Source organism: Ochotona curzoniae, unplaced genomic scaffold (assembly GCF_017591425.1).
Source record: "Ochotona curzoniae isolate NIBS_2020 unplaced genomic scaffold, NIBS_Ocur_1.0 contig_46, whole genome shotgun sequence".
NCBI lineage: Eukaryota > Metazoa > Chordata > Mammalia > Lagomorpha > Ochotonidae > Ochotona > Ochotona curzoniae.
Genome location: NW_024466340.1, coordinates 9525016 through 9537603, shown reverse-complemented (window position 1 = coordinate 9537603; position 12588 = coordinate 9525016). Strand labels below are relative to the sequence as shown.

The 12588-nt window shown below is 49.0% G+C and overlaps 1 protein-coding gene across 3 annotated transcripts in view; it reads left to right on the top strand.

The window, feature by feature from the left end:
• Positions 1–10074, top strand: part of GOLGA3 (golgin A3) — a 44539-nt gene extending 34465 nt beyond the window's left edge. For all 3 annotated transcript variants that reach the window (XM_040987185.1, XM_040987184.1, XM_040987183.1), the window contains 7 exons: positions 466–582; positions 4027–4166; positions 4641–4773; positions 4967–5089; positions 5879–6043; positions 6640–6803; positions 7237–10074. In XM_040987185.1, the coding sequence (XP_040843119.1) occupies positions 466–582; positions 4027–4166; positions 4641–4773; positions 4967–5089; positions 5879–6043; positions 6640–6803; positions 7237–7396 (1002 nt within the window). In that variant the 3' untranslated portion in view covers positions 7397–10074. The remainder of the gene's footprint in view (positions 1–465; positions 583–4026; positions 4167–4640; positions 4774–4966; positions 5090–5878; positions 6044–6639; positions 6804–7236) is intronic.
• Positions 10075–12588: the final 2514 nt, after the last annotated feature.

The window sequence follows — 12588 nt, the reverse complement described above, 5'->3', positions numbered from 1 at the left end:
TCTGAAGACCTCATGGGGTCTGCTCACTGGCTGGTTCTTGGCTGTAGTCCCTCTTGTGGCTCCTTGGGCTTTTCAGGAACAGGCCTGGCCATAACAGGGTCTTCTGCGCGGTCGTTCTGAGCCTCTAGCCTAGGGCTGCTCCGTCGCTGGAGAGCTAAACTGTGTTGTCCCAGTTCCAACCAGCCTTGCCAGAAGATGTCTGTACTTGAATTCCTAAGTTCATATGCATCTTTTGGGTTCCCAGCCATATTTGGATTTGTTTATGCGTTTACACTCCTGCAATTCAGGTTCTGGTTTCTCCTGCAGTGTTTCCCAAAGGAATTTTCTCTAGCTCCCTAGCTTGTGCTCTCATATGACACATCATGTGCTATAGAGCAATGAGTGCGTCCCTCCCCCTGGATCCGAGTGCCTCTGGGCTGTGTTTGCAACTTCACATCTCTCTTGTCCCCATGCAATGGAATCTAGGTACAGGCAGTTTTACAGCGGAAAGAAGAGGAAGACCACCAGATGAAACAGCTTGTCCAGGCCCTGCAGTCTGCCCTAGAGAAAGAAAAGGCAAAAGTGAAGAACCTCAAGGAGCAGGTGTGTGCCCAGCTTCTCATTGGTTTTACTTTTTTTAAGCAGGGGGAGATTTGGTGGGGATGGGAGCCAGAGACAGGGTTTTCCACCTGTTGGCTCATTCCGTAATCCCTGAACTCCTGTAACAAGGTTGGAGCAGGCCAAAGCCAGGAGACAGGAACTCTATCTCGGGCTCTCACGTGGGTATCAAGGACTTAAGTATTTTGGCTGTCACTATTGCCTCCCTGGTGCATTAGCAGGAAGCTGGATTTGGAGCAGAATCAGTGTGAGGGCATTCAAATGGCTAGCATACAGCCTGCTTTAAGGGGGAGACAGCAAGCAGTCTGCAGAAGGTTCAAGGGGGCCCTTTGTGAGTCCTTTCCAGGGAGTTCACCATGGAAACAGATGCTGCCCAGGATAAGGCTGCAGGAGGCTGGTGTTGACCACAGAACATGCTCTTGCTTGAAGTGATAGTGTTGCTTCTGCCATGCCTGAGCTCTGTGTGCACACACACCAATACTATGCTAGGAGTTACCAAAGTTACCAAAGTTACTTTAGAACAGCCAGTGGTCTCATGTTGAAACAGCAGACAGAGGTAGCTGTGCAAGCCTTTTCTGTACAGGGAATCGTTTTCATTGTGGTCTCCTTCCACACATCAGGTGTTGGCCATGGTACTAGAGAAACCACCTCAGCAGACAGGTCTGACCTGACCCAGGGAGTCCCTGCCCCCAGGCCTGTGTGCTCCCTGTCCTCTTGCCTCCAGCATCAGACATAGAATTTGTTTCTGTACTCAGTTCCTGAACTAGAACAGATGCTCAGAACACAGTCACTGGGTGTGTGTGTGCGTGTAAGAATACATGCATGTGTGTGTCATGTGATTGTGCAAAGTGTGTGTTTGCCTACATGGATATGATTGTTCAGTGGATGTATGCACACTTGTATTTGATGTTTGATTTGCATGAGTAGTGTGCGGTTTATTGTGTGTACCTGTAAGTGATAGCGTGTACTTATTTTGATGTTTATGGACACATAAATTTTTGGAAGAAGCACAATAAGTAATGGATAGCCATTGAGAAGGTGAGAAGGGATGTATAAGGATGTATCTTCCCTCCCCGCCTTTTAAGATTTATTTATTTATACATAGAAAGGAAAGAAAGAGAAGATATTCCATCCATTGGTTCACTCCCCAAATGGCCACAATGACCAGAGCTGAGCTGATCCAAAGCTAGAAACCCAAGGACTTGGGCCATTCTCAGCTGCTTTCCCAGACCACAAGCAGGGAGCTAGATGGGAAGTAGAGCAGCCAGGACATGAACTGATGCCCGTATAAGATCCTGGCGACACAGGATGGAGGATGAGCCTGTTGAGTCACAGCACCAACCCCATCTTTTTCCCTTTAAATGCTGATTAAATTACTTTATGAGCTGTCAGTATTTTTCACAACTCAAACTTTCATAACAGTAAAGCTGCTGCTTGTTTGAGAACTTCTCTGGGATAACATAGTTGATGGAATCTTGGGTGAGACAGTAAAACTTATTTTAAAATATAATTGTAAAATGTGCTAGAAGTTTTTTTATTATTATTATTGTTTTTATTGGAAAGGCGGATATACAGAGAGGAGAGAGAGAGAGGAAGATCTTCCGTCCGATGATTCACTCCCCAGGCGGCCGCAACGGCTGGAGCTGAGCCAATCCGAAGCCAGGAGCCTCTTCCGGGTCTCCCGCATGGGTGCAGGGTCCCAAAGTATTGGGCCGTCCTCGACTGCTTTCCCAGGCCACAGGCAGGGAGCTGGATGGAAAGCAGGACTGCCAGGATTAGAACCGGCACCCATATGGGATCCCAGGCGTGCAAAGCGAGGACCTTAACCACTGTGCCATCGCGCCGGGCCCTAAATATTTTTTTTTTTAAGTTTTATTTATTTGGGCCTGGCGCTGTGACCTAGTGGCTAAAGTCCTTGCCTTGAACACGTCAGGATCCCATATGGTGCTGATGCTAATCCCGGCAGCTCCACTTCAAGGTTTTATTTATTTATTCATTTGAAAGGCAGAGTTTCAGAAAGAGAAAGAGAAATCCTCCATTGCCAGTTCACTCCCAAAATGGCTGCAATGGTCAGAGCTGGGCCTTTCTGAAGCCAGAAGCTCCTGGGTCTCCCAAGCAGGTGTAGGGGCCCATGCACTCAGGAATCCTTTGAGCTAGATCAGAATTGGAGTAGCAGGAACTCAAACTAGTGCCCATATGGCATTTTGGTGAATTATCTTCTGCAACATCATGCCACCTCCCCCGTATTAAAGTATTTTCACCTGAATAGTTATTAACTGTTTCTGGACATAGGGGCCCATCTGAGCCCATGTGCTTAAGAGGGGCAACTTGCCAGGGCTTCTGAGCTGCTACCACCAGCATGAGCTGTTGTCTTCTCTGCCTCTTACCTTTGACTGAGTTGTTTGACTCATGGCAGCAGTGGCACTGGCTGGCAGACAGTGACACACATAGGATGGGGTGCAGCTCGCCTGGAGTTCCTGTCAGTGACAGCCCCTGCTGCTATACTTCAGGGGATATGATCCGGCAGATATGAGAGAGCTCTCTGTATTGTTCTGTGCCATGGTGTCCCATTGAACTTTGGTTTTTTTTGTTTATTTGTTTTATAAAGATTTATTTTATTTTTATTGCAAAGTCAGATATATGGAGAGGAGGAGAGATAGAAAGGAAGATCTCCTGTCCATTGAGTCACTCCCCAAGTGGTTGCAATGGCTGGAGTTGTACCGATCTGAAGCCAAGAGCCTGGAGTCTCTTCCTGGTCTTCCACACAGGTGCAGGGTCCCAAGGCATTGGGCCGTCCTTAACTGCTTTCTCAGGCCACAAGCAGGGAGCTGGATGGGTATCAGGGGCGCCGGGATTAGAACTGGTGCCCATATGAGATCCTCGTGTATGTAAGGCAAGGACTTCAGCCACTGGGCCGTTGCGCCGAGCCCTGAACGTTTTTTGTTTTTTGTTTTTATTTTGTTTTTAAATGCAGTGCTTTTCAATACAGCTAGACAAGGAAACTCAATCATCAGCCACCAAGATGGGGTAGGCTTTTTGTTGCTGTTCTTTGAGATCCCACTTATCCTTTTGGAAGGCTTGAGAGACTGTGTCCCTATGGAAAGCAATGGAGGGAGTCCTTGCATCAACAGGAGGAATGGCACAGTCATGAGCCAGAGAAGTAGACTTCTCTCAGATAAACTTGGAGACTGAGACCATTTAGATAAGGAAATCCTGAGTAGATATTTGTTCATTCAACACTCACTGCATGCCAAACCTTCCACCAGGACCTTCCTGTCAGGTAGCGACTTGCTGAGTTTGGAAAGGAAGGGCAGTGGGACACTGTGTTGTCAAAAGGCACAACATACTGGCACTGTTGTGTCACCTGCTGCAGCTGTCACCTAGGGTTCTGAGTGAGTGACATTCATGTTCTCCCACCTTTGCTTTTAGGTGGCTGCTGCTAAGGCAGACGCTGGGCATAACCGCCGCCACTTCAGGGCTGCCAGCTTGGAGCTGTGCGAGGTGAAGAAGGAGTTACAGGCCAAGGAACATCTGGTGCATTCGTTGCAGGCCACCACTACTGGACTCCAGTAAGCACCTGAGCCCCTCTCAGGGAGACCTTCGCAGCCTTGTATCTCACAGCATGCTGTGTCACAGGCTGGGTCACACACACCTGCAGCAAGTGCCACCTGTGTTTTAGCAAATTGCCGAACACTCTTGACTCCTGTTTTATTAGAGACGCCTGAACCAGCTCTCAGCACCCTGTGCTCTAATATGAGCATTCGTCTTGAGAGCTGTGCCCTGGTTGCTAGGAGGTTCTTTGTGAGCTTTATGCTAGTGAGTGAGAAGTCAGACTCATGACTGGGCAGGGCTGGGTGGGCTGGTGCTACAGACCTGGGGCACCCACAGTGCTTATGGGGCTGGGCAGGGTGCTTCATTGGCAGACACCCCAGACACCCCAATCTCTGGGTGAGCAGTTATCCACAACACAAAGCCTCCTGTGTGTGTGGTGGGGGGGTGGTCTAAGAGTGCTGCTATTACTCCATTTGCTTAATCTCTGCTAGGGCACAGGAGGGTAAGCACCACCAAGAAGTTGCACAGTTCCAGGCAGAGCTGGCAGAGGCCCAGACCCAGCTTCAGCTCCTGCGCAAGCAACTGGATGAGCAGCCAAGCCGGCAGCCCATGGAAGACCAAGAGGTGACAGATGGTCTCACCTCCTGCCCCTGGTTAGGGTGGCCTGGTTTGGTGTGTGGGATTGGGGTGCCTTTGGTCATTTTCTTGTCTACTGAGAAAGGGATGCTTTGTATTTCTAACTATAGTGTCAGAGTGGCTCTACAGTGTGGACAACCATTTTGCCATTCTTTTGGTCATGTGTCTCTCCTCCTTTTAGATGGAGAATCTCAAATGGGAAGTGGCTCAGAAAGAAAGGGAAATCCAGTCCTTGAAGCAACAGCTGGACCTGACTGAGCAGCAGGGAAGGAAGGAGCTGGAAGGGACACAGCGGCTGTTGCAGGTACCTGTTGCACACGGCTCCACCATTTATACCAGGTGCATTCCCAACCTAGACTGGTTCTTGAACACATCCCTTGTCACAGGGAGGCTCTGCTTGGCTCCACTCTAGGCCCACAGCTTTGCTCTTCCAAGGCTCAGTGTGCCTGTTTTTTTTGTTTGTTTGTTTTAGGAAAGATTTATTTTTATTGGAAATTCAGATTTATAGAGTGAAGGAGAGACAGAAAGCTCTCCCATCTGCTAATTTACTCTCCAAGTAACTGCAACAGCTGGAGCTGAGCCAATCTGAAGTTAGGAACCAGGAGCTTTTCCAGGTCCACCATGTGGGTACAAGGCCCCAAGGCTTTGGGCCATCCTCTACTGCTTTACCAGGCCACAAGCAGAGAGTTAAAAGGGAAGTCGAGCAGCTGGGATATGAACCGGTACCTATATGAGATTCCAAGCATTCAAGGCGAGGACTTTAGCCATTAGGCTACTATACCAAACCCAACGTGCCAGTTACAAACTGGCTATGGTTCCCCACTTAAAACTTAGTGCCTGGAGTCATGGTTGGGGTTGAGCTGGATTGCTCAGGCCACAGGGACATTGCTCTTTTCTGGGTAGAGGCTCTGGAGTTGGAATAGAAAGTTGAGGGTGCCATCGTAACTGATTCTTCCAGACCTTGACTCTTGGTGCAGTATTGTCCTGGGAAGAACGTCTTTCAGCCTTCACACGTATAGCACTCTTGTGTCCTAAAAAATCTTTTGAGTGTAAAGGAATTTTAACTTTAAAAATATAACTTTACTTTCCTTAGAATATCAAGTCTGAGTTGGAGATGGTACAGGGAGACCTGTCCTCGACCCAGAAGGATAAATTTATGCTTCAAACGAAAGTGTCTGAGCTGAAGAACAGCATGAAGACCCTCCTGCAGCAGAACCAGCAGCTGCAGCAGGACCTGCGCCGCAGCACAGCAAAGACGGTACCGGGCCCAGGTCCTCTTAGGCCTAGGCAGCCAATATTAGGGCGGGAGTGAATGGTGGTGGTGTTTATGCCTGAACAGTAAGCCACATCGTTTTACTTTGGTACCTTTCTCAACAGAAATTCAGATAGCACCACCACCGTGTAATGTTTCTTAAATCAAGTGACAGGGCCCACGTGCTGGCCTGCCTGCCTGCACCCTGTGTTGCTGTTGCTTGCCACATCAGAATGTGCATTTCTGGCTATTTGTCCTCAGTCTAAGTAAATAGTCCCGGGAGGCAGATGCAGAGAACCCCAGGATTCAGAGTTTGTTCTGCCATCCTTTATCTACCATTTGGAGAAACTTTGTGTCTGAGGACCAGGGGTTGAAGTCTGGATGTTTTGATTTCATGGAGAAGCTCAGAGGCCCAGGGTCTCATAGAGGTGCCACAGTGGATGTGTTGTGTGCCTTGGGAATGGAGTTGCTTCTTCAGCCAGCATCTCTTGAACCCCTGATTACGAGCCTGTGCTGTGTCTTTGGCTGGCTCAGTGTCCTTGGTGAGGTCCTGAGGGCAGAGTACGGCCTGAGGAGGACTAATAATGTACCTTTTAACACAGAGAAAAGAGCTGAAAGGTGAGGCCAGTTCGTCCAGCCCTGCCACGCCCATCAAGATCCCAGACTGCCCTGTCCCAGCGTCTCTGCTGGAGGAGCTCCTGAGGCCCCCGCCTGCTGTGAGCAAGGAGCCCCTCAAGAACCTCAACAGCTGCCTCCAACAACTCAAGTACGCCTCGTGCACTTAGTCCATTGCCAGCCTTAAGGGCCAGTCAAGTCTGAGTGGGTGTTTATTGAGGAGAAACCTGCCCTGATGGGGTCTCCAGTCCTAGGTGGTGGGGAGAGATACCTAGAGCTCAGCGACCCTGAGGAACCCTCAGAAACTACAGACTGAGTATGTATGGGGTCTTTGTGGACAGGTGAAGGAAGACATGGGTGACACCAACTTCAGCATGGTTTCCATACAGTAACTTGGAGGACTGAGCCCTCCATCTTGAGTTCACTCCCTGTGGAAACACTGGGCCCTGCACAGACACGTGGTCCTGTGGCTGCAGGGCTGCAGTAAAAGTGCTGGGGAGTGAATGGCTGCCAGGTCCACCTGGGGTCGCTGGTGCACATGTGACTAGGAATGACTGGGGCTCTCCCTTTTTGTGTGTCCCCAGGCAGGAGATGGACAGCCTGCAGCGCCAGATGGAGGAGCACACCAGCACTGTGCACGAGTCCCTGTCTTCATGGACTCAGGTGGGAGCCCACCTTGCAGAGCCAGCTGCTAGCCCTACCCCCAGGGACGACACAGACACACAGCCTGAGCTGAGATCATGAGGAGGGACTGGACAGCGACCATTCCCTGCATAGGACTGCAGAGGAGGCTTCTGTCAATATTATTTATTTGATTGTGTGCTCTGTTTCCCTAAGAGATGAAAATTAAGTTTTGCTTTTGCCTTTAACAGAGTAAGATTCCAGAATAAGAGCCATGGATTAGAGAATAGTCACCTGAGCATCACACTTAGCTTAGCCTATGAAATGACCAAATCCTAAGACCCTGGTGTAGGTCTCCATGAGGAACTTGAGTGTGAGGGGTTGTTTATGAAGGGAGATGTTCTCTGAGCTGCCCAGCAGCTGCTGCCAGAACTGCCCCTTGGGGTGGGAGTGCAGCTGCCCACTCAGCAGAAGCTACGCTTTCCTGCAGAAATGGGGTCTTCCCTGTGTTTCTGGCTATCACCATGGACAAGGGTCCCCACAGCCAGCTGGCCTTTGCTCTTCCTTTCACTGCTGCTACTTTTGAACCTGTGCCAGTGGGGTGCGTCTTCATAGAGAGTAGTGATGACGATCATAAGAGATGAATCATTTTATTCATGGCACCTTCTGAAACCAAAATATTCTTACATGGAAAGTGTTCTTCGTTGTTCATGATTTCTGAGGGTCTTTAACTGCTGCTTGCAGCCCTTCCAGACCACCAGCCCTGGGGGCATTCCAGGTTGATGATCTTCAGAAGATGGGGGACACCAAGGGTCACCACAGGCTGACCTGTTTTGGGGAGGTGAGGGAGCATGGGTAGGAGAGCGTGTAGGGGGCTGGAGGCTTGCAGCCATTTTACAGGCCAATGTTTACTGGGAAGCAGCCTGTGCCCTGGTGGCTACAGTCATCACACGTGGAGAACAGAGAACTCTGAAATGCCAGGACCCTCAGGCAGATGCTGTGGCCTCCTGGCATGTTTCAAGCCAGCCCATGCTGAGAATCAGCAGGGATTATGACAGGTGGCACCAGTGTGTGTTCCCGTTCCCACCCCCAGGCAGTGGGACATGGTCGAGGATGGCTGGCAAGAGTTGAGGCCTGTGTGTATTTATTGTCATGAGTGGTTCCTGGGTACCACCACTGGTCCACTTGTGCTGAGCACAGATGACCTGTGCCTGTTTGTGGAGAAAATGGCTATTTTTACACTGTGTTCTCTTGGACTGCTAGGTGATTAATTGGTACATTAATGTAGCATTAATCACAGATATTTTGTTGTTGAAAACATATTCCCTAGCAAGTTATTCGACCTCTAAAATATGTGTCACTTGTACAGGGTTAATCCAGAAATAATACTTGAAACTTCCTTAGAAATATGCCCTGCTTACCTTGTGTTGGAAATCGGTGGGGACTAAATTATTTTTGTGCTGTTAGAAAAGGAGCAGTGGTAATTCCTGTTATTTATTTTGGTTGTATTGTCCCTGGGTCTAGTTGTAAGGCCAGGAAGTGACACTGGCCCTGTTCTGGCTCCTCACTGCATTTGTGCATCTCTGGAGATATGTGACACTTAACTGTCCTGGTCTCTGACAGAAGCATACACTGATTCTCACATGTGCATTGAGCGCAAGCCCCTCTCTTCCTCAGCCCTGCCCTGGAGTGCAACCCTACACAGCCTCCCCTCTCGGTGTGTGTCCCATCCTCTAGGCTCCCCTTTACACACAGCCCCCTCTTTCCTGTCAGTATGTGTCCCATCCTCTGAGCCCCCAGTAGGGGCTCAGCAAGCAACTGGAGTCCTTGCCCTGCCCACTGCCTAGTGTTCTTGGTCACTGGTCTCTTATGCAACCTGCATGGACCCAAGTCACTTGTACTTTAGAGCCATCTGCTTTTGACTATTCAGTGTTTTGTTTTTCTGTCTTGCGGACTGCACTGGCACTTCCACCTCCCAGTTGTATTCCTCAGTAACATTGGGATTACTATGCTTGTGGGTAGAAATGGCAGGAAAGTTAACTCAAGCCTGGAGTTAAGCTGTACTTGTGCAGGGAGTTGTGCTACATTGTGGGAAACCTGGGCTGAGGCCCTGCATGATTTTCGTCCTACACAGTTAAAGCAACTTGGTTTTCATTGGTTTTCCAGTAGTACATGTTAGGTCAATGCTTAGGTCTTACAGATTTACACAGTTTCATTCTCCTCTGCAAACTACTGGGCAGTGTTTGGGGGTTGGTATATGAAGTACTTGGGCCTGGTCCAGGGAACAGACTGGCCATCCCAGAAGGCAGCCTGTGGTGGCATACACCTAGAGGCTTGCACTGACACCTTCCCAGTTGGAAGTCTCACTTGTCTTGGGTCTAGGGGCAGTAGAAAAACCATGGGTGGGCCTACTGAGTCATCATGACACATACACTGACTTCCAGGACTAACAGTTCCAGGAGTGAGAGGGACCAACATATCTGGAAGAGAAATGAGCTGGGCTTGCATCGCTGGGATGAGAGACATGCCGAGATAAAGAGCTGTTCCACTTGAAGGCCTCAGGTTATGGCAGGGCCCTTGAGGGCAGTGCTTTACAATTACTGATCTTGATTAAAGTTTACTCATGAGAGTCCTGACTGGGCACACAGGGAAAGGTGTCACCATGTACACAAATTTAATTTTAAAGAGCATGTTGATTATATATATATAAACATAAATATATATATAATATAAATAAGTGTGCTTGAGAATTCTTTAAACTTTGTGCAATAAACTATTTTTTGGTAAAGATGTTCCTATTACATTGGGGCCCTTCATTCTGATTTTTATATTGTCTTCTTTGGGAAGTACAGTTTTTTAATCAAGTATGTTTTACAGTCTGTTCAGGTACTTGTTTTAAAGAGTCTTACTGTTAAAGCAAAGTTTTGCACAGGATGTTAACTAACTTGTTGATTTGATCACAGCAAGCAAGCTTGCCCCTGTGTCAGGCAGGAGTGATGAACTGATTTACATGGCACATTCAGGTCTGCTCCAGCTGCCTGTTGTCTGCTCTGGCCTTTGCAGGGCTGTCACTGGTCATAGTTGCGTCATGACTGAATCTCAATGTGGCTCCCTGGTTTCTTTTTCATCCATAATTTTTATTGGTTTTTGGAAACCTTCATACCAGGGATAGCGCTGTGGCACAGCTGATTAAGCTGTGCGGCCTATAACACCAGGATCTTGATAGGCACTATTTTGAGTCCCAGCTGTTCCACTTCTTGCCCAGCTCCCTGTTGATATACTTGGAAAAGCAGCACAGGATGGCCCAAGTACCTGGGGCCTCTGCAAGTACCTATGTGGGAAACTTGGAAGAAGTTTCTGGTTCTGGGCTTCAGCCTGACTTAGTGATGGTCATTGTGGCCATCTCAGGAATAAAACTGCAGATGAAAGATTTCAATTTCTCCCTCTCACTATGTAATTCTGATTTCCAAAATCCTTAAAAAGACCTGGCATGGTAGCCTAGTAGTGAAAGTCCTTACCTTGAGCCCAGCCAGCGCCGTTGCCTAGCAGCTAAAGTCCTTTCCTTGAATATGCCAGGATCCCATATGGGCACTGGGTCTTATCCCGGCAACTCCACGTCCCATCTGGCTCCCTGCTTGTGGCCTGGGAAAGCAGTCAGAGGATAGCCCAAAGCCTTGTGACTCTGCACACTTGTGGGAGGCCTGGAGGAAGTTCCTGGCTCCTGGCTTCGGATGGGTGCAGCACCGGCTGTTGTGGTCATTTGGGGAGTGAATCATTGGACAGAAGATCTTCCTGTTTCTCCTCCTCTCTGTATATCTGACTTTGCAATAAAAATAAACCTTTTCTTTAAAAAAAAAAAAGTCCTCGGGCCCAACAGCATGGCCTAGTGGCTAAAGTCCTCGCTTTGAACGCACCGGGATCCCATATGGGCGCCGGTTCTAATCCCAGCAGCTCCACTTCCCATCCAGCTCCCTGCTTGTAGCCTGGGAACACAGTCAAGGACAGCCCAAAGCCTTGGGACCCTGCACCTACATGGGATACCCGGAAGAAGTTCCTGGCTCCTGGCTTTGGATCAGCATAGCATCAGCCATTGCACACACTTGGGGAGTGAATCATTGGACGGAAGATGTTCCTCTCTGTCTCTTCTCTGTATATCTGACTTTCCAATAAAATAAATGAATCTTTAAAAAAAAAAAAAAGTCCTCAGCTTGATCTGCTGGGATCCCATATGGGTGCCAGTTCATATTCTGGCTGCTCCACTTCCTTCCAGCTCCTTGTGGGTTGTGACCTGGGAAAGCAGCAGAGGATGGCCCAAAGCCTTGGGACTGTGCACACACATGGGAGACCTAGAAGAAATTCTTGGCTTCAGACCAGCCCAGCTCTGGCCATTGTGGCCACTTGGGAAGTGAAATAGATGATCTTCCTGTCTCTCCTCGAAATCTTTCCAATAAAAAGTAAATAAAATCTTTGGTGGTGGGGGGGAAACATTAGCATCATTAGTAAAATCACTAGTGTCACTGGCAAACTTGTGTTTTTGATAGATGGCACCAACCCTGTTATTCCCATGGGACATGGGCAGCATGAATGCTACAGCACAAGGCCAGCCCAGTCTCTGGCTAATCAACAGGCAAAGGGAGGGAAGGCCATCTCCTGAAGAGTGATCAGACCCCGAAGCTGCTGCCCTAGGGCACCACCATCCCTGTGGGAGATCCCTGTTGGGTTCTCATCTCCAGGCCCTGGCTGCGGTAAATGAAGATACTGCTCGTCTCTTGCTCTTTCAAATGAATTTTCCACAAGTTAACCAGGTATAGTTACTAGCATGGGTTTTAAGTGCACAAGGCTCAAGGTCCGGCTTTTGTGGGATTCTGTTCTTCCCATTACACTTCACCTGCTGCCTGCTTTCATTGAAGTGAGAATTCCCTCACTGCCCAGACATCCTGACCGTGGGGAACGTACTATCTGGGCAGTAGCCATCAATCACTGCATGGACAGCTGGCCAGCTGGAAAAGTGTGGCCTGTTTGCATTCTGGTGTCTAGTGTAAGGATTTACTTAGGGATTTGCAAGGCAGAACTGGAGAAAGAAAAAAAGATCTTCCATCCCCTGGTTCCCTCACTAGGTAGGGCTGGGCCATGGGTCTCCCGTGCGGGTGGCAGAGGCCCAAATGTGTAGGCCTCTTGCTGCCTTCTCAGATGGACTGGAATCAGCAGCCAGGGTTGGAACCAGCACCCATATGGGATGCTGATGTCACAGGCAGCAGCTTAGCTGCACCATAGTGCTGGCCCTATGGTGGGTTTTGGCATGAATAAATGGGCCC